At 44.7% G+C, this 23,719-nt stretch overlaps 1 protein-coding gene across 1 annotated transcript in view; it reads left to right on the top strand.

Annotated features, from left to right (window-relative positions):
• Positions 1 to 6,282: 6,282 nt before the first annotated feature.
• Positions 6,283 to 23,719, top strand: part of LOC144367256 (butyrophilin subfamily 1 member A1-like) — a 32,192-nt gene continuing 14,755 nt past the window's right edge. Inside the window, exons 1-5 of the mRNA XM_078022925.1 lie at positions 6,283 to 6,616; positions 7,234 to 7,419; positions 10,125 to 10,235; positions 10,710 to 10,916; positions 13,447 to 13,560. Coding sequence (XP_077879051.1) covers positions 6,283 to 6,616; positions 7,234 to 7,419; positions 10,125 to 10,235; positions 10,710 to 10,916; positions 13,447 to 13,560 — 952 coding nt within the window. The remainder of the gene's footprint in view (positions 6,617 to 7,233; positions 7,420 to 10,124; positions 10,236 to 10,709; positions 10,917 to 13,446; positions 13,561 to 23,719) is intronic.

Raw genomic sequence — 23,719 nt, 5'->3', positions numbered from 1 at the left:
AGTGCTCATGTCCTCTCCCTGACACTCAGGAACTCATCTCTGTCTGTCTTCTGTTTTCCTGTGCCTTCCACCTTTTCTGCTTTTCTTTAATTTTAATTTTCATTTGGCACATCATGGCCATATGTCTTTATGAGGCACATTGCAATGATGTAATACAGATATGTGAACGTGATGAGCAAACTCTGATGCTTAGCGTATTCTTTACCTAAAACATCACTTCTTCATGGTGACAGCACGCAGAGCATCTTTTCTAGCAATCTTGACACAGACCCTCAACACTTCTCACGTACTCCCCCCACTGGGCAGCAGAACACAGAACTCACTCTCCCTAATTCGTGCTTGCCTGGCAGTGTCTCCCTGTCACTTGGTCCCCACAGTCCCCGGGGCTCTGCTGAAGCCACACTGCTTTGCACTGCCCAGGGACCATCTCCTCACACCCCTCAGAGAGTGCCACCCTGTGGGGTCCATGGTCCTGTGCCTGGCTTTCCTCACTTAGGGGAACGCCCAGATTCATCCTGTGCCTACACGGCAGGATCCCCTTACCTCACTGTGGAGCCATGTCTCTGTATACACACACCACAGTTGCTGTATGTGTCTACTTATTGATGGAGACTGAGGCTGGTCCCATGTCTAGGCCATTGGGAGTCGTGCAGCCATAAACATAGGAGCAGGCTGCCCCTCCACCATGCTGCTTTAATCTCCTTTGGTTGTGTACCTGGCATCAGGATTGCTGGATAGGAGGGACAGGATCTCACTAAATTGCCCTGGCTGGTCTGGAACTGCCATCCTCCTGCTTCAGCTGCTAAGTAGCTGGAATTACAAGCAAGCACCATTGCACCTGGCTGAGTTCATGTCTTAAATGTGAATTCATGCCAGGTGTGGTGGCACCCACCTGTGATTCCAGCAACTTGGGAGGATCCCAAGTTCAACCATCCCTAGCAACTTATTGAGACCTTAAGCAACTTAGTGAGACCCTGCTCAAAATAAAATATAAAAAGTTGGGGGAAGTTGCACAGAGGATAAGCACCCTTTGGTTCAACCCCTGCTAACAAGAACAATCAAACAAAAGTATCCCATTCAATATAAAAACTGAACATTCACAAAGGTTGTGTGGAAGTTGGATCAATTGAGGTCACATGCAAAGGGCAATGTCAACACAACTTAAAAAATATTCAACTTAAATAGAAAATTAAATAAGAAGGTGAAATATGGTACATCTTACCAGAGAAAATCCATGTTGATTTTAATGAAATACATGCTGTCAAATACCAAGATGAATTTCATTCATTGCTAGCAAATGAGAAAGACAATTATAAACAAGAAAATTAACTTTGTAATAACTTTATTTCTAGTTGATACCTGGTTATTTTGTGGTTTTAAATATTTTAAAATGTATGGGTCCCTGCATAGTGAAGTGGTTAAATCAAGCTAATTAACATAAGAATTAACCCACGTGCTCATTACATTGTGAGTGTGTGGTAATTGCTATTAAATGGACTCAGGGGGTCGTACAGTGGATCTCTTGCGCTGATTTCTCCTGGGCAACCAAAGCTGCCTCCTTTGACCGACACCTCCCAGCCTCCGAGCCCAGCCCCTGGAGACCCATGTTCTACTCTGGGTCTTCATGGGCTCCCCTTCTTTATGGTCCACAGGTGAGTGAGAGTCTGTGGCATCTTTCTTTTAGGTTCTGGATTATTTTACTTGCGATAATGTCTTCCAGGTTATCCGTGTTGTTGGGAATGAAACAATTTCCTTTTTAAAAGACAAGACTTAGTTGTCCCTTGTGTGTCTACACCATATTTTAACCTGCTCATTTATGGATGGGCACTGAGGCTGAGTGCACTGTGGACCTTGGGGGACTTCAGTGATTGAGGACTTCAGGTGTCCATCAGACACATGGCTTTGCTGTCCCTACCAGTGTAACTGGTAGCAGGAGTGCAGAATCATGTGGTAGTTCCAGTTCTAATTTTCTGGGCACTTTGTCTTGTTACCAAGTAGCTGTGCCAGCTCAGAACCCCCTACAGTTTACCAGGGCCCATCTCCCCCGGCCTCACCAGCACCCACCTCCTGCCCTTCTGAGGACAGCCCTTTGACAGGCCAAGGTGCCTTGTGTTCAAGCATGCATTTCCTGGATCATTGTGGGTGGCGAGCAGCTTCCTAAACCTGTCAGCCCTGCCCAGAGCTTCCTCTGAGATGCTTGTTCAGGTCCTGTTCTAACTTCACATTGGGTTGTGTCCTTGCATGCTATCGACTTGAGTGGCTGTTCCTTTATTATGTCACCCCCTTACCAGATGTGTAGTTTTCAGGTTGCCTCCTTTCCATGGTCTCTCCCTTCCCTCTGTTGACCTCTATCATGGGAAGAATCCTTTTATGTGATGCAACCTCATTTTGCTTTTGTCCTCTGTGCCTGGGGTCCTGTGCTGGAAATCAGTACCCAGGGGAGTGTTGGGGAGCAACACTGTAAATGTCCCTCTTCTGTTTCACAGTGTTAAGTTTTATGTCTCTTTATGGTCTGCTTGGGTTGATTTCTGCATGTGGTTGAAATAAAGGTCCAGTTCTGTACTTCTGCCTGTGTTTATAGTTGCTTTTGAAGAGACTGACTTTCCTCATGATGTGTTGTTGGAAGCTTTGTGGAAACTCAATGGTCTGTGACCGTGTGGAGTACTTCAACTTAGATTCTGTTCCACGGATCAGCCTATGTGGTTTTGTACCAGTGCTATGCTGTGGTGTCAACTTTAGCTTGGTAATATATTTTGAAATCAGGCTCTGTGGTCCCTCTAACTTTCTTCTTTTTTGCTCATAATAAATTGGCTCCTTGGGTCTTTTGCATTTTTATTTGAATTTACATATCTTTCTCTTCATTTTTGTGGAAAGTGACATTGAAGTTTCCATAGTGGCTGCATTGACTCTGTGGATAACTCTGGGAACTATGGTCATTTTAAGAGTATTTTCCAATGGATGGCCTAGGGACCATAGTGTGATGAGAAATAAAGTCAAACTCAGAAGGTGAAGGGTCATGTTTCCTCTAACAGGCTGAAGCTAGAGAGGAAAGGGGAAAAGAAAGGTGGGGGTGGATCTCCTAAAACTCTAAAGAATAGCAATAGAGAAAAGGGACCAAGTAGGGGGAGTTCTGGGGAGTTCTGGGGAGTGATATTGGCCATACTGTGTTGTCATATTGTGTGCACATATGAACATGAATCAACACATCCCATCAGTGTGTACAACTACAGTGCACCAATAAAAACTGTGGGAAAAGAAAAAGAATTGATACAACAAAAAATATTTTCTAATCCATGGCCACAGGATATTTTTTAAAGAGTTTTATGGCTATACATATTAGCTGGGTTCATCTTGACAAGCTCATGCATGCATGGAAATGGATTTTGGTTCATGATCCCACCTTTTCCCTCCCACCCTCCCCTCTCCCATTCTCCTTCCTGTACTCTACTAGACTTCCTTTAGCTTGTCTATTAATTTATATTTGATTTGGTTTTTATGTCTTCCTATACTTCTCTCCCTCTTTTCTTTATTTACTGTAGCTTCCACATATGAGAGAAAACACTCCACATCTGAGTCTCTGAGTCGGACTTCACTAAGTTCACTTAGCATATTCTTCATTTCCATCCATTTACCAGCAAATGGCCTAATTTCATTCTTTCAGTGACTGAGCAGAACTCCATTGTGTGTACATACCACAATGTCTCAATCTATTCATCTATTGATGGGTATCTGTGTTGATTCCATAATTTACTATTGTGAATTGTGTTGCTATAAACATTGATATATTTTATTTATGTGTGAGTTTGTTGTTCAGTTTCCTTCATCATTGTTTGTAGTTTTCATTATGTACATATTTCACCTTTTTGACAAATTCACCCCTAAGAATTTTATTGTGATTTTTATGCTACTGAAACTAAGATTGCTTTCTTTATGTATTTTTTCAGGCAGCTTGCTGTTGAGAGTCTGTGTGGGAATGCATACAGTGCTACTTGTCTCACATTGCATGAGCTTTTGTAAACTCTGGCTAGTTTATGGGAAATTCCAGCCCAATATGGCATGTGCCAAGTGTTTCACATATGGCTAGGTGTCTCTCCAAGCTCTGGTTGATCCAGAAACAATTTGGCAGTTCAGCGACCCCTGGACTGTGAGCCTCCTAAACTATGTGATGACCATGTCCTAGCCCCGTCAATGCTGCTCCTACAGGGTGGCATGTCTAGTCCTCTTCTGGGGGTGCTGAATGACCATGGTGCAGCCCAGGTTCCATGCAGACTCAAGTTAACTATGTCATAGAAGTGTCCCCTACAGTAACAGGCAAGGCGTGTCCTGCACCTATCCCTATGTACCTTGCCCAGGTCAGAGGCCTCTGCCTTTTATGGATTAACTATCACGGTGTCCAGGTGACAGTCACGTAGGAAGCTGAGCAGCCTGGGGAATTCACAGGAGATGTGGCTTTGGGCACATAGCAATTCCTTGGGGAATGGAATGGAGGACTTCCTGGCTCAGGGTGCTGAGGGACCTCAGTCCCAAGGCAGGGTGCTCGGTCAGCATGACCATATCAGGGGCTTTCAAGGGTGCTGTGCCTTGTGCTGCTTCTCAGACCCTGAGCTCTGTGTGCAGCCTGTGGAGTGCTTAGTGCTGTTCTCCTACCTGCACTGGCTGTTTCCTTCCTAGGCCTCAGCACAACCTGCAGACTGGGGTCCCCACTCCTGGATCAAGCATCTCCTCCAAGTCTGTAAGGCAGGTTCCGCAGGTGTGGAATCCAGGCCTCCTGTCCTTCATTCTCGTTAGAAGCTTCCTGAAGTACGGAACACCTTAATGCCACCAAGACGGTCTCACCTTGCTCACTAAGAAGAAAAGACATCAGCTATTTAGAAAGAAGAAATTTCATGTTAATAACAGGAGCTTCCCCTCATGTTTATAAGAAAAGGTTAATGTTTTAAAAAATGGAGGCTGAAAGTTGTGAGTTGGCACTTGATGTGCAAGGGGGTTATCTGCACACAAAAGGCCATAAAGAAAAATATGATACTTACATAAAATCATATAACAGGAAAATAATTAAAAATGAAATATCCAACAATCTCAAAACTTCTCTTTAATGCCATAGAAAAGTATTCAGAGAGCAATGAGCCTCTCAGACCACAGACCAGTTTCACTGACTGTAACACAATTAACTCTCTGACACAAGAGCAATTCAGAAAGTAGCCTGTCCACTGACTTAGTCCAGCCAACGTGGTGCAATAATCTCACATTCTCCAACAGGAAGGCCCCTTGTCCTAAGTCAGGGTGTGTGACAGCACCACGTCCCACATCTTGTTCATCTCAAGTTCCTTGGCCAGCGGCTGTCCCCTGTGCTTCCTGACTACAGAGTTGCTCCTAACTCCCTGACAATCAGGGACCAGGCTGAAAGGTGACAGAGACAAGGGTGCAGCCTCCCTCCCTGCCCACACCGCAAGGTCCCCCTCCAGGTCCCCATGCTGTCAAAGTCCAGGAGGCTGAGGCAGTTTTTTAAAAAAACACACCTGCCAAAGAGAAAGAGAAAGGGTTTACATTTCCAGAATTCTTCAAGCGAATCTCAGGGGAAAGGGAGGGAGGAAAGAACACTTTTGATTTTGCCACCAGGCAGATCAAACATTGTCTGAATACTTACATTTACATTTATCTTTTCACTTTTCAAAATTCCTAACCTTAGATATAAGCTGTGGCAATGTCTTAGACTGTTTTTGTAAAGATGCTCTCATGCCTGTTTTCTAAAATGCAATAACATTGTACATAGTGTTCCCTTTATTCGTCACACAAAATCATGGCATTTAGTTCTTTCACAGTACACATCGTTGTACGTGCTATGTATTGTATATTGAGTAGTTCAAGGTTTAAACAGAGACCTTCAGATTGCTGGTGCTAGAACACTCTCTGAGCCTGGGTCATGACAATTGGGGACAAGTCCCTCATGCATTCATTGACTCAGTTTATGCCAATGTAAAATGAGAACCACACTCTGTAACTTTGCAGGTTCTGTTAGACCAAAATTGATGCACACAGATATGAATTCAGTTCTTAGCCCCTGGGAAAGCACACCTGAAGGACCAGGTCTTTGCACCCACCCTCACATCCCGTGTTAGCTCCTGAACTCACCTTGCCTTCCAGCATCCCCTGCTCACAAGCTGGCCATGGCTCGGTGTGTCCATGAGCTGATCTTCTGCTTTCATCACACAGTCGCAGCCCTGCCTGCTGGCCCTTGGCCATGACGCTTTATCTTCCTGATTACCAGGACAATTCCACGTGATGGGACCTCGGTCACCAGTCATCGCCGTAGTGGGAGCAGGGGCCGAGTTCCCCTGCCACCTCAGCCCCTCCACAGATGCCCAGCACATGGAAGTCAGGTGGTTCCATGGCAACCACTCGGGCCTGGTGCACTACCACAGGGACTCCAAGGACTACCTGGAGCAGCAGCGGCCAGAGTACCATGGGAGGACCGAGCTCCTAAGGGAGAACATCACCAGAGGGCAGGTGGCCCTGAGGATCCACCCCATCTGCCCTGCAGATGAAGGAGACTACAGGTGTTTATTTGTAAGCTCCACCTACCACAATGAAGCACGGTTCCATGTGGAGGTCACAGGTGAGCTTGTCGAACAGAAGCTCTGGTTGAGTGTTTATTGATATTCTGTTTTATCAAGAGCCAGATTGATGCCATCATGTATGAACAGAGTTGGGCAAAGCTACACACATGCTAGATATGATGCCAAGAAAGGTAGAGATGTGAGGCTCTATTTTTGTCTTTCTTACGTTTTAAGAGGAATCTATTTGCATCTCCGCATGGTCAACATAATTCCAGGGAGGGAAGTGGAGGGATTCTAGCGTGCCTCATTTCTGATGGGTCCCAGAAGCCCACAGCCTGGGCTTCCAAACCCCACAAGGAGCCAGATAGAGGGAGAGAGACTCCACAACCCACCATCAGGCCTGAGTTCAGTGCACCTCACTTCCATGCACATCCAGCACAATCCTGGGTGGTCTAATGTGGTGCTTCCCACCCTTGCCTTCTGGTTTACTTGGGACCTGCATACGTTCATGCCTTTCTGTATTGCTCCTGCTCAGATATGAACCCCAGGAAAGTATCTGTCCTGCCAAGTGAAGGAGGAAGGAAGGGTCCAGCTTCAGTGAGAGGCTGAGCCTGGATTAGCCCTCTTCACACACATCTTAAGGCCTCAGAAAGAGTTTGTATCTCCCTCCTCACAGGGGGCCTCATGATGAACCAGCCGCCACCATCAGAGGGCGTTGAGCATACTGAGCTTCTGAAGCCAGGGCAGTTTGGACCTGCTCATCTCCTGTATCAAACAGGGGGCAGCCCCAATGATCCACCCCCACGGCTTCCCCAAGTCAGGGCAAGTGCAACTGAGCTTTCCACTCAAGCACAAAGAGCAGGTAGAATGCTGAAGAAAACGAGGTGGAACTCATGTCAGCCTCCACTAGGGCACTGTTGGCATGGAGCACTAGCTATAGCAATGAGCTCCACTGGGCTCCTTATCATGCTCTGGGTCCCCACTGTGCCCAAAGGGGGTTAATGACTTCCTCGTGTTCTCTGCAGGTGGAGTGCTTGGTATTTCAGTAGGTATAGAGTTTAGGATGCAACTTTCGCAGCACGCACATGGTGAAGCCAGAATTCATGAAGGGCCAGGCCTTCCCAAATTATCACAGGCCTTCAGGGCCATCACAGTTTAAATACTGGAATAGTAAGTGACAAAATGTGTTTCTAAACATGAGATGCTTCTCCAAAGAAAGGCTTCTCTGCTGCCTACTTGAGGCAGCGACCCTTGGCACACCTCCAGGCAGGCTGCAGTTTCCCTCATGTCCTGGTGATGACAGTGGGAACCATCACTCTGAGAACCTGCTGTTCTCTTTACTTAAGCCAGGAAAATGAAATAGCCTGTTTCCTCACCTCCTCCCAGTGAGCATGTCCTTTAGCCTGTCTAGACCAGGTGTTCTGGGTTGAGCCTCTGGGTCACACCCACTGTACTCCACACCATGCAGCGTGGTGGTGGCTGCTGCGCCAGGTTAGGAGTCCTCACCAGAGTCCAGCTCCAGGTGAACCGCAGGTCTTTGGATTGAGCCTGTGGCCCTCTTCTCCAGAAGGCCTCAGTGTCCTGTGGTGGTCTATGTTGTGTGGTTTCTGGCTCATATATCTTCACCTGTTCCTCCCTCCTAGAGGAGTGAAGTTTGGTACAAGGTCAGAAATCAGTGCCTGCTGGAAATGTCATCCATTTGGGCAGCCCCAGTGTACTGTGTGTCTTAGAGAAAAGGTTCTCCCACACCTTGAGTTTAGTGAGACCCCACCGGGTCCCCCATCTTTAACCATTAGTGGGTGCTGCAGGTGCAAATCTTTGCAGAACCCCAGCCTTCAGTGAATTCTGAAGCTGAGTTCTTAAATCTAAGGCTCATCCCTATCCCACTCCCCAGCCAGCTTCACAGGAGCACAGATTCATGGACTAACATGTTGCAGGAGCCGCAGGCAGATGTTGAAATTCACCTCTAGGAGAGAGGAAATACCACTTAAAGTCTTGGTGTCAAGTCATATCCTCAGTCTCTTTGCACTAGAAAAAACCATGTGTTTTCCCCCAGGATGGTCTCAGAGTTAATATCTCAGATTCTCAAAATACGTAACACAGGGGACAGTGGCCTGACTCAGAGCACCACCTTACTCTCTTATCCCCAGAAAATCTGGCACCTTGATGCCATGTTTCTATAAAGTCCTGCTAACTGAGCTCTGTATTTTTAGAATATATGAAACACAAGCCCATCTTTATTGAACTCATGAGGACACAGCCAGTGATGAGACACAGAGGGACATGTTTTCAAGTGGAAGGGCCAGGAGGGACAAGTGGAATCTACCCTCTGTTTCCTTCACTGAGCAGCCCTGTATGCTGAGCTGTATGTTCTTATTATAGAGCCCCAGCTACTCCCTGGCTTCTCCAGCCCCTGAACTGAGAGTGTCACCCATGTCCTAGGGAAAGGGAGCTGCTGTCCTGAGAGCTGAAGCCACTGGCTCTGCTGTGCTGCTCCATGTCAGCACAGGAAATGGGGCCGCTGGGCCGAGTAGGCATTCCCCACTGCTTCTCAAAACCCTCAGCTTCTGAAATGACCCTTTCCTGTTCAGACACTGAGGTCCCTGCTGTGCAGGACACAATGGGCTTGAACATTCAATCTTCACTCCAGATGCTTGTTTAGGGCCCAATTAGCAAGGCCATTTAGCAAGGAGGTTTAGGGCCAATTAGCAAGGAGGTGACATGAGAGAGTCATCAATAGACTCTCAGGGCTTCCATTAACAAATCACCACAAAGGAGTTTTCTTGTTCGAAGTATGATATATCAAGAGCTTTGTAAGGTTTTGTACAACCAATAAAAAAAAATAAAATAAAATAAAATTAAAAAAAAGAAGCTGTTTATTTATCTAGATTTATTTACATTTCTGGAGGCCCCAAGGCCCCTGGGGAGAGCTTCCCTTTCTGATCCAGCTTTTGGCAGCCCAGCTGTCCCTGGGCTTGTAGCTTCACCACCCAATCTCCAACTCCACATCTGCATGGCTAATGTCCCTGTGTCCCTGGGTCTAACTTTTTTCTCTTGTTAAAAAGTTGCCAGTCATATGGGATCAGGACCCACCATAATCCAACTCAACCTAGTTTTTACCAATTATCTGAAAAGATCGTATTACCAAAGAATGTTACATTCACAGGTATTAGGGTGAGGACTTGACCATATCTTTATAGGAAACGAAACTCAACCCACAACAGGCCGGTTGGCCCCAGTACATTTGTTTGTATCTTATTATTTCTGTTAGCTAAGATTGTGATTATTCACTAACCTGCAAACGAGTGTCCTATAGCAGAGCTTCCTACCTCAAGTGCAGGGGTGTTGGGCACAGGTCTGCCACAGCACCTGACCTGTGAGGTTCCACAGTCCATTGTTGACCTTGCACCCACCATGGCATGGACTCCTTCTCCACCACCAGGGATGATTTTCAGTCTCCCTGCACTGCAGCCACAGCTAGGCTTACCTTGCCCAGGTCTGCATGGTCCAGAGTGGTGGCTGCTGGGTGCAAACTGTTTTTCATATTTAAACCTAATTGACACTAAGTGACAGGCAAGTCCGTGCTACAGTTCAGCCAGGCACGTAGTGCTCTGCAGCCTGTTCAGCAAGGGATGGCCATGCTGATGGAGGGCCCCGACCATGTCCAGGAACATAGTGGTGAGCTCCTCTGAGAAGGGCCAGGATGGAGGCCTGGAGGCCAGATGTGGGGCTCCCGCTGGGTCCTCAGCACCATCAAGGGCAGCTGCACAGGCTGCTCTTGGATTGATAACATGTTTGGGGTCCAGTTTTCAAAATAACCAGATAAAATGATTAGTATGGCTTCAAAGGGTGGAGAGGAAAATAAAAAAGACGATAGGGACTCGTATGTTAAATGTTGACATGGGTGATTTAGTTTATTCCCTCTAAAGTCTTTTGTGGTCAGTATTTATTCATTGATTGATTGATTGATTAGTTTTAGTCCCACTCCCAGTTTACAAAGATGACCAGCAGACGTAAGTTCATACCACTTGAAGTGGCTCAGAACTTGAAGAAGCTGTGTCTGCCTCTTCACTTTCCAGGCTCAGGGTCAACCCCTCATATTCACGTTGAAACTGATGATGCTGACGGCCTGAAGCTGACCTGCTTCCACAGGGTGGTATCCAGAGCCCGAGGTACACTGGGAGGACTCTCTGCAGCAGCACGTGACCCCAGCCTCAGAAACCAAGACAACAGATGGAGACGGCTTGTTTGGAGTGCAAACCTCCATCATGGTGGACAAGAGCTTGAGTGCAAATGTGTCCTGCTTCATAAGGAACCCGGTCCTCAGCTCTCAGAAGGGAGTGTGTGTCTCCTTAGCAGGTCAGTGCCCTCTGCATCATATTCTTGAGATCTGGCCATTGAGAGAGAGGATGTGGCTAGCAAAGGCCCACCACGGACAACCCAGAAGGATGCAGCCATCCACCAGTTTGCAACTCCTCCTACCCAGAGAGCCAGGAAAACATGTCTTCTGTCCTGTTTTATAATTCTCTCCATGGCAAAGAAATGCCATTAGTTTATTTACAAGAATATGAATGCCTGCATGTGTGAAGGCATTCAGAGAGTAAGGGAGCATTGTAGGACACTGCCAGTTCTCTCCTCTGACCATCCAGCCCACTGCCCATGGAAACGACTGCCAACAAGTGCAGTGCACTTGACATTGATGAATTGCGGGAATCCTCTCTGTGTCATTTTCCAGCTTTGCAGATTTGGGTGAACCTGACCTTCCTGTTCCCAGTACCCAGGTGTTAGGGAGCAGGAATGAGAGGGTCTCCCCATAGAGTGTTATGAGGTTAGCTGATGCAGTCATGCCACCGGCACAGAAAGACCCCACAGGCTCTACACCCTCCCACAGTGACTTTGCAGGCATGAAGTCTGCCCAGATAGTTCAGTGCACAGTCCTTTAATAGGAAATGTCTGGATTTGAGGTCTGCAAGTCTGCAGAGGTGCCTGACACCCCCATCTGCTTTGGCTCCTGCAGGGTCACCTTTTGCTACCTCCTCTCTGCCCACCTGCAGGTCCACAGCAGGGCTCTGGACATTCACCCCCCTGTTCTATCCTCCTCCCTGTACCCAGCTGGATATCACAACTGCATGTTCAGACATTAGCATCGTCCCCTCTGAGAAGCCATGCCTGAGGCATTTTACCAAGTTTCCCACTCAGTGTGCATGACTTTAGTCATGCTCTTCATCATGGGAGGGTAAGCCTCTGAAGACACTGAGCTTATTTCATATTCCTCCTCCTTATTCCTCTTTAGTATTCCTCCTTCTTAGAACAGTACTATGGAAGGACTTTGGGTCAACACTCTTTTATGCCTTAGTCTGGGAAGTCACATTTGTTTGAAAAGTTGGAATCATGAAGAAGACAAGCACTAATGTCAGAGGAGTATTTACTTTTTTAAAAAAGTATTAATCTTAATAACATAAGCTCAGAGGAGAGCAAAGGGATGGAGCCTCCTTCTCAGTGGAGAAAGTAATAGACATTTAACAGGAAATGATGAGCTGGGATTACAGCAGCAAAAATTATAGTAATACAGAGTTTTTGAAAACGAAAATGTAGAAGATAAAACAGAAAAAGAATATAGTTCTTCATATTTATGTTTGAAGCAATTACTATATAAGTAATAATTTCCCAATTGATTCATTTATAAGCCTTTTGCTAAGATTTTTGGATCAAAGTAATCCATCAACAATAGTGTCCTAAGGCCTGTTTTGAACAAATCTTATTAAGTAAAAGGTGTTGGCAGTAAAGGTCCCCTATGTAAGGTACGATAGGTGACATCAATATGCACATGCATTGTGAAGTATTGCCTTAATCAAGCTAATTAACATTCATCAATTCACATATTTATTACATTTTGTGTGTAGTTAGTGATGTACTCTCTTACAGAATTCCAAGTATACAGTGCTTTATAGTTAAATATAGTCCTTCAATGAGTGGCCTTGATGCCTCTCTTGAACCAACCCATCGTTAAAATATTTGCCCAATAGTCACTTTGACCTGCTGGCCATGGCCATTCCAGAAGAGGCCCTGAGGGAAAGTAGAATTCTGTTTCTAGAACCTTGAACAGGAAACCTGTTTGCCAAAACATCACAACCCCTCCCTGATTCTAGAGAAGCTCCCAGGACTCCTCTGCACTATTACTAGGATCACAAATACATATATGTAAAAGTTAATTGCATAGAGAGGCCTCGTGACAAAGTCCCTTAGGAATGACCTAGTAGGGGGGAGAAGTGGACAGAAGAAGAAACGTGGTACTTTTGAAGATATTACTTATTAAAAAAATAATTACAAGTCACAAATACAGAGATGCTAATGTTAGTTAAATAATAATGGAAAGGTGGTCAATGGGGAAGAAGTCAGAAAGAAGGAATTGGTCTGGGTATTCTGTTGTCCAGTAGAGTGATGATAGATTATAATGAAGTACACCACAGTTTTAAAAAGCTAGCAGAAAGGTTTTTGTATGTTTTCACCAAGAAGAAATACTATTTGAAGTGAGATGAATGTTAACCCAATTTGAACACTAAACACTGCATATGTGTATCAAAACTTCACATGGCACCCCATAGATATGTAGAATTTTGTGTTGATTTTAAGAAATGTTCTTAGTACATAGGTGGCTGAAGAATTGGTTTTGTATCTTCACTGTGTTTAAAATGTCTTAACAATTTTTAAAATAAATCCTCTGTGTCTCCATACCTCTGGAGTTGCAGGGCAGCAGGAGTCTCTTCAGGGTCCCTGTTTCCTTGGATTACCAGGAGAGGGGCCCGGACTGGGAAACTGGGCCCTTCCTGACAGTGTCCCCAGAAGGACACGTGGTCCAGGGACCCTGAGAGAGTGTCCTGTTTTGCAGAGGGCTTGTTCCCCACCTCCTGCACCTGGATGGTGGTGCTGGCAGTGCTTGTCTCTGTCCTGGTCCTCGCTGCAGCCATCTGTGCTGTGTTCCTGCTTGCCAGGAAAGACAAAGGTGAGTGGGAACAGTCTGAAGGACTGCTGTGCAAGAAAGTCAGGAGTGGATGAGGGGCAGTATTCAGAATTAAAACTGAGAAAAAATAACATGAACAGGAAACAGAATTCACCTTTACCTCTGGCCTGCGTCTTTCTCAGATGACAGGTTTCCTGGTTGAGGCAGCCACCTCGTCATGAGAAGTATGTATGTGTCTGTAGGATTGTTTTCAGATCTGTCACTTAAGTAGTTGCATTCAAAAACTAGAACTTCCTATGGATATATGTGTCTGTCTGTCTATTTATCTGTCTCTCCATCCAAAGATGGCCAAAGGCTGTGGTGTTTTCTCTTAGCCGAACCCCTTAGTCAGCTTTAGGAGATCTTCTCCTGTCCTCAGAGTGCCAGTGTTTTCTAACTTTGAAAGGTGCATGCTGGATCAGGCTCAGGTACAGTCACAGGATTTTGACAGATTTAAACTACACTCAGGCCAGGGCTGCAAGTGCCTGCCTACCTTCTCCCAGTCTCCAAAGAAAGCATCTCCTGAGAGAATTCATTTCCATGCCCCGATTCTCACTCCAGGTACGAAGTGCTGGGATTGAAGCCAGCTGTTGGAAACCTGGGTAGCCCAGGGAACTGTGCAGGATGGGAACCAACTGCTCATCTGTGGGCAGTGAAGGGAAAATGCTTCTCAGAAAGAATCACTCCCAGGAGGGCTGGAAGAAGAGCTGAGGCCTTGCCTTCCAGCATGTCCCCCAGTTTGTTGGAAGGTTTCTCTCCATCAGCATCAATGCCAGTGCTGTCCAGGCCCTGACCAGCCCTCCTGTAGGACCAGGATGTGGCTGGCTTAGACCCCTCTATTGACGGATGCTCACCCCATTGCAGTATCCTGAAGAGCCAGCTGAACGATTTACTTCCCCTACTCCTGCAAAGGGAGTACTCATACAGGGTGGACAGAAACCAGGGTGGGAAGAGATGCCTGCCCTGTGTACGTGCTGCTCTTGGGCCTCCAGTCCCTGCAAGGGACATTTGACAGAGCCCTGCCCAGAGTGTCACATGGCTTGTCCCAAAACATGATGTTACTAATGTTGTGCAACTTTAGAAGACAGGTTTCTTTTTAATATGGAGAGACATTTGAAGGAACCAAAAATAGTATTTGGAAGCCAGAAAAGAATCCAATAGAAAAATATAAGAAGAATGTTGCTTATTGATCAAATAATTTGACAACATGTCTGATAATTTGGAAAATTTTTCAAAATGTACTACTTCAATGTCACCAATCATCCTTTATTCAAAATATCTCATTCAAATTACGGTCTTTACTGTTTCCCTTTTATAATATTTTAATTCGATAATTATATTAGCTTGAACTACAGAAAAAATATCAAATAGTGTGTGTGAGTGTGTATATCAGAGTATATATCCAAAACAATTGTTTAACTACACTGAATAAGCTCTTTTCTTAAAATACATTGTTTTGGGTCCACATATGCACTCTTTCAGCTCAAACAAAATTAAACCCAAAAGTGTGTGGAATAGGCTTATCACATTGATTGATCATATAAAGAGGGAAAAGGAATATATACTCTTATTAAGCTGATTCTACATAAACCAAATTTGAAGAAAGTATAGAAAGTGGTTAAATGTAGAGAGTATAACTACATAATATTTGTCTAAATTAAACATATTTTTTAGAATGAAAGAGATCCCTGTTAGTATTCATACCAAAAATGAAATAAAATGAGGACAGCCTGGGGTTTCCCAAATTGTTTTCTATCACCTCTCTACTCAGGAAGGGCTTCTGATTTTGGGGTTAGAGTAGCTGGGCACAGGTTTGAGGGAACCCCACAAAGTGTATCTTATTATGTATCCCTTTGATTTGGGAGTAACACATATGCATTACCTATTGAAAACAATCAGAAATAAAACTTAGAGAATAAAAAAAAAAAGAATGATTTGAGCCAGGTGTGGTGGTGCACAACTGTGGTTCCAGCTTGGCAGGCTAAGGATGGAGGATGGCTCCACCAACCTGGCAACACAGTGAGACCCTCAAGTCAAAAATGACTGATTTATCAAGGAATGTCTATATTCATGCTGAAATGTGGGCATTTATCCATTAGCGTGCATTAATTGAGAAGTGCCCATGTGTCAAGGTGTCTGGAGAAGTCAAGGGCACAGGCGGCACAGGTGTGACTCTAGTTCCCATGGGGAAGTAACATTTCCCACTTTCTAAATTTCCTGGTGGCTGGCGTGAGGTCCAGTCCAGGGATGGTGCAGTGGTTGGGACCTGGTGTTCTGCTTGGTCCCCAGGGTTGTACAACAGAAAGGTGGTCAGACTCCTTAGCTGGGCTAATGGGAGGACCTTAGGTCACTGAGGGTGTAAAGTGGTTCTCACGCCACCCATTGCTAGTTCCCTTGAGGAGTTTGCTAAAGAGGGAGCGGGTCTGGGTCCTCCTCCTCCTTCTGTGTCCTGCACATTGCTAATGGGATTTAAAATACTGCAGTCTTGGTGAAAAGCAGCCTGACATTTTCTCAAGAAGCTGTGCACAGAATTATCCTAGGACTAAGCACCCCCCTCAGGTGTGTGCCCACAGAGTCAACAACAGGGGTCACCCGCCCTTGAGCATCCATTGTGCCATTACTCACAAGAGCCACAGGCATCAACATCCCAGGTATCCATGGTCATATGAATGGATGAACAAATATGGCATAGATTCAGACACAAAAAACAAGTTCTGTTATATTCTCTAATAGAGATAAACTTTCAAAATACTACATAGAAAAATAAGCCAAACATAAACAGACAAACAGTGTGTGGCTCATTAATATGCAACATTGTCAGATGTGAGTTCCCAGAAGGAAGAAGTGGATTAGGGAATAGCTGGAGCTGGGGTGGAGGAATAGGATCCTCTGCCTAATGCTTAGGTTCCATTTGGTGTGAAGCAGAGCCTGGAAGCAGAGGTGAGGAAGGAACAGCTGTGGAATAGAGCTGTTGCCACTGGGCCACTCACTTCACAATGGTTAAAGCACTAAAGAATCTGCACCAGAGCAGGCAAAGTTGCTTTCCTCATAACATTGAGCTTGGAGGTAAAAGTCCTGAACTCCACTCCTGGATTAAAGCATTGCTTTTTTTTTTTTTTTCCTGCACCCTGCTCTCTATAGTTGGGGAAGACAGGAATGTGGACATTTCTGGGCTCCTTCAACTACAGATAGGAACTCTGTGGGGACCTGATATCTAACTGGATCTACAGAGCTCTTGTGAGCTGAAAGGCAGCTCCCCCAGGCCCCAGTGAGTCTTACCAATCAATCCATCTTTCTTTTCTTTTCTTAGGTCTACTCAAGACAAAGCACGGTGAGTTGGCTTAGTTTTAACTCACAGAACCTCATCCCCCCATTAGGTCTCTGGAACACATTGTCCAGCATGAGAAGGTGTGGGAAGTGGGAGAGCTCAGAAAGTTCCAAGGAACTCAGGCCATCCGTCTTAGCAGCAGATCAGGGAAAAGCATAGGTGAGGACAGGCCACCTGGCCAGCTTAACATGCCTGTGTGCACACTTCCAGCAACATCTCCAAGGGGCAGCTGTGCTTTGGCAGTTCCAGAGAACCCAGGCAGAATCACCATACCATACTGCCTAGCAAGTTTTCTATGAGGACCCCCTAGAACATAGGGTCTCCAACTTGGGGGTGCCACAGGTTCAGCTATTAAAGTGCAGAGATCTGAGCCCTATGCCAACTTCTGGTTCAGCAGGTCTGGGCTGGTCCTAAAAATGAGGACTCTACAAGCTAATGTGTGACGCTGACATTGCAGGGCCAGGGACCACACTGATGGTTTAGGAAGATATTGAGAAGCATTTAAACATCAGAGTTTAAAGTCGATGTATTAAAACTCGATGTAGGAGAATAGTCCAAGGTTGAACACAGGAGGAATGGGTCAAATCCAGCAAGAAGACAAGCAGTTACCAAGTATGTCCACACCTGGGTCTTACCTACCTGTGGGCCTTACAAATAGAGAAGAAGATGTAAGAAGGAGAAATAGACTGAGATTTATTTCTGAGAGGAGGACAATTTATTCTGCTTTGATTTTAAAATCAAAAGAGCCATTTGGAAACTCCAGTTTCACTCACTTGGTCTATTTGGACCAGGTAAGTGCACCTGCTTCATCCCAAGGATTATGATTAAGATGCTACAAGCTGAAGATGAGGACCTTTGGTCCTGCTGCTGTTGCAAAGACGTCCCTGGCAGAGCAGGCTGGCCCTGGGGGAGGCACTAGGCTTACAGGGTAAAGCAGTTCTGAGGGAATTAGAGAGGGGCAGCACTGCCCTGTGTCCTAGTCCAGGGCTCTGGAGGGCAGATGCTGAGCTTGATCAGAAAAGCAGGCTCCAGGTCTCCAGAGCAGGCAGAGATTCCCAACAGAGTTGAGGTGCAAGTGTGATCTCTGCAGGCCACTTCTCAGGTGAAGAGCGCCTCCAGGTGCGTAATCATGGGTAAGAAGCATCGACACTACCTGAACTTAGAAACACGATGTTGGAGGTAAATCTCCTTTGGGTCTGGACTGTTCCTCTATCTCCAACTAGTTAATAATATCAGAGAAATTATCCTTCAAACAGTTTAAAATTATTTAAATAGAAAATGCCTAATGCCTGTGGCAGTGTTTCCCCCAGGGAGCCCCATAACCCAGAGAACTCTCCTGTACCATAACCCATAACTCTCTCCTGTACCATGGTGGGCACCCAGAGAAGGGGTGAGGGAGAGGGTGCTCAGGCAAACCCATCTGACCCATCCCAATCTGACATGGATGAAATCACAAGCCGAGATCATCTGTCCCTGTCAACTGTGACTCTGAGCATAGCCACATCTCTGAGCTCATACACATCGAAAACGTAAATCCCAACTTACACAAGTCATAGACTTTGGTGGCCTGTGGAATAATGAACTGTCGGGATTTTACTGCCCAGGGCCAAGTACCTTTTAACTTGGGCACATATTTGTTTTTAAGATAAGCTCAAGGGACACATGGTGAGTCATTCATAAATTCCTCTCTCCTAAAGTATTTGGCTACAATTTAAAGGCCAGGTGATTTTGATTTTGAAGGACAGATTTGAGGAAGGAAATATCAATAAATATCAATGGGGAGTTTGGGATTCTTAGTATCCCTAATGAGCTTGATCAAGCATCCCTTTACTTTGTTGTATTATTATCTCTGTTATTCCTTCCAGGTTGTAAATATGTCTTTGATTCCGAGGAATAAAGAAACTGGTTGTAGAAACTGGGCAGAATGCTAAAGGAAAGGTTGCAGTAAATCCATAAAATCCTAGAAAAGGAGCCAATCTGAAAACAGCCCCCCCCCCACCGCTGTCCACCATCAAGAGCTCTACCAATGCCTGCTGTTACCACTTCTTATTTCTTGCTCATTATTTTGCTGGTTTTGTTTGCTTACTCCTTTCCCTGTGTTTGAGAAGAAGGAAGGCTCCCTAATTGTATATGAAGTGCCTTCTTTGCATTTGCCTCTCTGTGCCTGGAGGATCCTCTCTAACCCTCTGGGGTTTAGAATCCTTCCCCATGCCCACACACCAATAACCAAAGAATCATTGCTCTTTATCATCACCAAGCCACACCCTATGAAGTGCTCAAGGACAACAACATCTTTGCAATGCCCAGGATTTCTTCCAGTTGTGGCCCTAGAGATGGACTGGCTGGTCCAGGGCATCCTGACTATTTCCACTCTTTCCACACCTACTCCTGCCCAGGGCCTGGGACCCTGTCCCTGTCCCTTAGTGCTCAGGTTCTCACAGAAGAATGAGATGAGTTCTTTGAGGAATATCTTACAAGGAGCCCCACAGAAAAGAGCTGAAACCTGAGGCAGGGGTGGACACAGGCCTGTGGGGTGTCTGCACACTGTCAACACAGACCTCGGGGTCCCTGGTCACACCCCACTTGGCTGACACATGTAGCTGCAGCCCTTCTTCATCAGCCTCTCCACAGCACTTTGCAAGTCTCAGAAAACCACCTGGGGATGATGAGGAAACACATCTCAGCATCTCTTCTGCCTCATCCTCATTCTTATCTCATATCTGGCTAATCTTTTACAAAGTCAGGGCTTGAAAGAATCGAGTCAAGATTGCTTCTCTAGCAAGTCTCCCAGACTTTGATAGCTGTGGACTCATCTTTGTTTATTACTTATCTCATTTCATACAGAACAGCTAATTAAGCAGAAAGGTGAGTACGATTTCTATACATTTTGGAGGCAAACATACTGTGGAAAAATGTTTGATATATTAAAGTTATGTTACAATTAATTTAGACATAATAATCATCAATTATTTTAAAGTGTATTTATGTCATTTATCTGCTGAAATTATCATGAAATTATCATTGATAATATTATGAATTGTAGTCACACAGACATTTTAATTTTAAGATTATCACACTGAAGCATATTCACTGTGAATATCTCAGCTTATTAAATGATTTTATTTTTTTAAGGCCACATAAAGCATAACCCTAATACTAACCATAACCCTAAACCTGGATGCATATTCTTGGTTGGCCTTTTCTATGATTGTTTCTAGATGAATACATCAACAACAAAATTCTGATTAATTTTCACCTTGATTTTTCTTGTGATTCAGTTTTAAATTTTTCCCTTAATATTATTTTTGCTTTATTATGTTGGGAAATACTAACCAAATGTATCAGAATCAACTCTGAACATTTTTAAACTTTTTTTCTGATCTTATGTAATAAAATTTTAAAAAGAAAATATCTGAAATGATTGACCCATTTATCCATATTTTAATGATTTTTCTCACAATATATTTTAATTTAATTTATTTTCTTGTCTCTTTCAACCTTGTTATTTTTAGCTTTGTTGAGGTATCAAGACAAATAAAGCTTGCATATATTCCAGCTGTACAAGATGGTGTACACCTATAGAGCTGTAGTTCTCCCTGCTATATCAACATGTCATGGCTAATGTTCTTCTCTGTCTCTCCACATGGTTTTGAGTTAAAGTCCATATTAGTCTAGATGACTCGGTTCTTTCTTAGTTTACTGGCATGGGACGGTTTCCATCACTTCACTTTGGGTGTATCTGTCCTTATGGGTGAAGTGACTTTCCTGTTGTTTGTGTACAGCTGTGACTTGTTTCCAATGCCTCCAGCCAGTCTGTCTTCTAATAAGAGGATTCAATCCCCTTGCACTCAGGCAGTCAATGGCAACAGGGCTTGCTACTGCCATGGGCCTGTTTTCTTACCCGTTTATCCCTTTTCTCCTCCTAGCATCTGTGATTAAATGATTTTCTCCCACAGTATCCTAACTCCTCACTGTTCGATTTTTGTGCATCTCTTATAAGTTTTGCTTTGTGGTCCCTGTGAGGCTTACAGAAAACATAGTTTTAACAAACTATTTTAAGCAAACAGGAACATAAATGACCACAAAGAAATGAACTGGGCAGAATGAAACTCTACATCTTAACTCCATTAACCAACACACCTCTTGAAAGCATATGTCACAATTTTTATCTTTTTATATTATGTGTCCCTTGACCATTTGCTGTGGCTAGGCCCTTACTTTTAATATGTGTCTTGGCTTCGTGTTAAGACTATAGAGGAATTCCACACATGGTTACCATGTCTGCACACTGTCAACACAGACCTCGGGGTCCCTGGTCACACCCCACTTGGCTGACACATGTAGCTGCAGCCCTTCTCCATCAGCCTCTCCATACATCTCAAGTGTGTTGATTTTTCCTGGTGATCTTTCCTTTGGAGTTATCATTTGCTGGGGCCCCTGAAGAGCTATTCCTATTTGGGAATAGCTACCTCACTGCTTGTGAGGAAAGATGGGGCCTGGTGCCTCCTACTTCTCCATCTGGCCAGTGTCTCTCACTAACATATTTGCCCTCTTGTAGGTTTTTGGACTTGCTTTTTTCCCATCTGGAACTTGTGTGTCCTCAGTCACCTCCAGGTTAGCTCTGCCTTCCCTCCAGGAGAGTGTCGACTCTTTGTTCCCTCTGGGGTGGGACAGAGCCCTCTCTGGGATACCATTGTCTTCATTGCCCTGTCACCTTACATATTGGTCTGTGCAGGTGACAAGGTGGGGCTACCTCTCCTTCACTGCTAGACCTGGTGGCCTGCTGAGTTACTGGCCCTTGGCTGACATATAACTAACTGTTGAGTGGAAGAATGAATCTTTTTTTTTTGAGGCAGATATTGATTAGCATGTTTTTGAATCTATAGACATATTTAAGGAGAAATGACATATAATCGATCACTTAATATTTCTCAAAATTATTTTGTGTGTGGCTGATGAATTTCATGGAATGATTTTTAAAATTCATTTTTAAAGTGATTATTGATTTATATATTTTTATTCATTCTTTTTAGTTATACATGACAGTAGAGTGTATTTTGACATATTACACATACATGGAGAATAACTGCCCATTCTTGTGGTTGTATATGATGTGGAATTTCACTGGTCATGTGTTCGTATATGAACATAGGAAAGTGATGACTGTCTAATTCATTCTACTGCCTTTCCAGTCCTCTCTCCCCTCCCTCCCACCCACTAATCATGGCCCTCCTCCCACCCCTGCCTACTGTGAGTCAGCAACTGCATATCGGAGAGAACACTAGACCTTTGGTTTGGGGGTATTGGCTTCTTTCAATTAGCATGATAGCCTCCATTTCCATCCATCAAATCAGATAGGATAAGAGAAATATGAAATCCATTCTGTTTATTAATCTCAGGTTTGAATACTCTGTAACACCTAATTTTTCATATAATCTGTTATTCCTGGCAATTAATATTTTATAGTGACTTGGTCATACATTGGTATGAGCAATTTGGTACGTGCATTTGTCAAGCTTCCTCTGGGCCACAGAGAGTTCCATCTGAACAGTCAGGTCAGGAGCTGCTTAGAAACGCACCTGCCCATGGGGGACCAGCCAGACTGTACAGGACCTAAGAAGGAAGAAGTGGTGGTTCCAAAGGGAGTCTTTAAGTTGTCCATCTTGCCATAAAGGGACATATTGGGACTGGCCAGTGGTTGCAAGGGCACCGAGGATTACCTTTAAGAATGTCAACAGAGAGCCAGGCAGATGAATGGAAGAGCAGGGAATGGAAGAGCCAGGTGTGGGGGTGCACACCTATAACCCCAGAAGCTCAGGAGACTGGGGCAGGAGGATCTCGAGTTCAAAGCCAGCCTCAGCAAAAGCGAGGCACTAACCAAGTCAGTGAGACCACATCTCTAAATAAAATACAAACTAGGACTGAACATGTGGCTCAATGGTTACATGCCCCTGATTTCAAGCACCAGTACCCATAAAGAAGAAGAAGAAATTAGAGGAGGAGGAGGAGGAGGAGGAGGAGATCAGTACAGAGATGTCCTCTGCTGAGACAGAGTCCTCTTTTTTCTCTTTTCAAATCTGCACCTGACCTGTCTTCAGTGCTTTTGTGCTGGGTAAATCAGAGGCTTTGAGGAGATGTGAGAAGATGTCCCCTGGGTGCAGAGTGGGAGGCTGCACTTCCTAGACAAATTATGACCCCAGATCTCTACTAATAAAAGGTTCTGGAAGCCTTTCTGAAGAACTTAGAGTGAGATAAAATGAGAGTGATTCCTGCCTAAAGCAAGTGGGTTGTATGTCTTCCTATAGCCAGCAGCAAAGGTGTAAGTGACCATGTGTTATGTGGCCACATTTGGTCAAATGCTTAACTGCTGTTTTGAGAAAACATGAACTAGGTACTAAGAAACAGAGATCATTATTGTGACGCTTCCGAAGAAGCTTCTGAGGATCTGTTTACACTTGATGTCTGAAATATTCCAAATGTGAGGAAGATGAATGGAAGAGTAGGGAAATTCCAGACACCTTCAACTGTTTATGTAGGAGAATCAGCACAAGGTGGAGACTGAGGTAAGGTCCAGCCTGGAAGACCCCAGGCTTCAGGACGGCTAAAGAGCCAGGACCTTAAAACACTAAGATGTGCATCTGGAAACACTCTTGCTGTTTCTGGAGCTCCCTAAGACATGTTGTTTACGTAGAATGCAAAAGGCATCCTCCTTCTTGGTCCTCAAGAATGAAGCAAGCCCTTCTGGAAACACCATCCATGGCAGGCTCTGCCTTGAGTTATTTTATTTGCTCCTGGTCACTTGACAGGTCTTCTCCTCTTTAATGCTTTGGTGAT

The sequence above is a fragment of the Ictidomys tridecemlineatus genome, chromosome 1, assembly GCF_052094955.1.
Source record: "Ictidomys tridecemlineatus isolate mIctTri1 chromosome 1, mIctTri1.hap1, whole genome shotgun sequence".
Classification (NCBI taxonomy): Eukaryota; Metazoa; Chordata; class Mammalia; order Rodentia; family Sciuridae; genus Ictidomys; species Ictidomys tridecemlineatus.
This window is presented reverse-complemented; position numbering and strand designations above follow the sequence as displayed.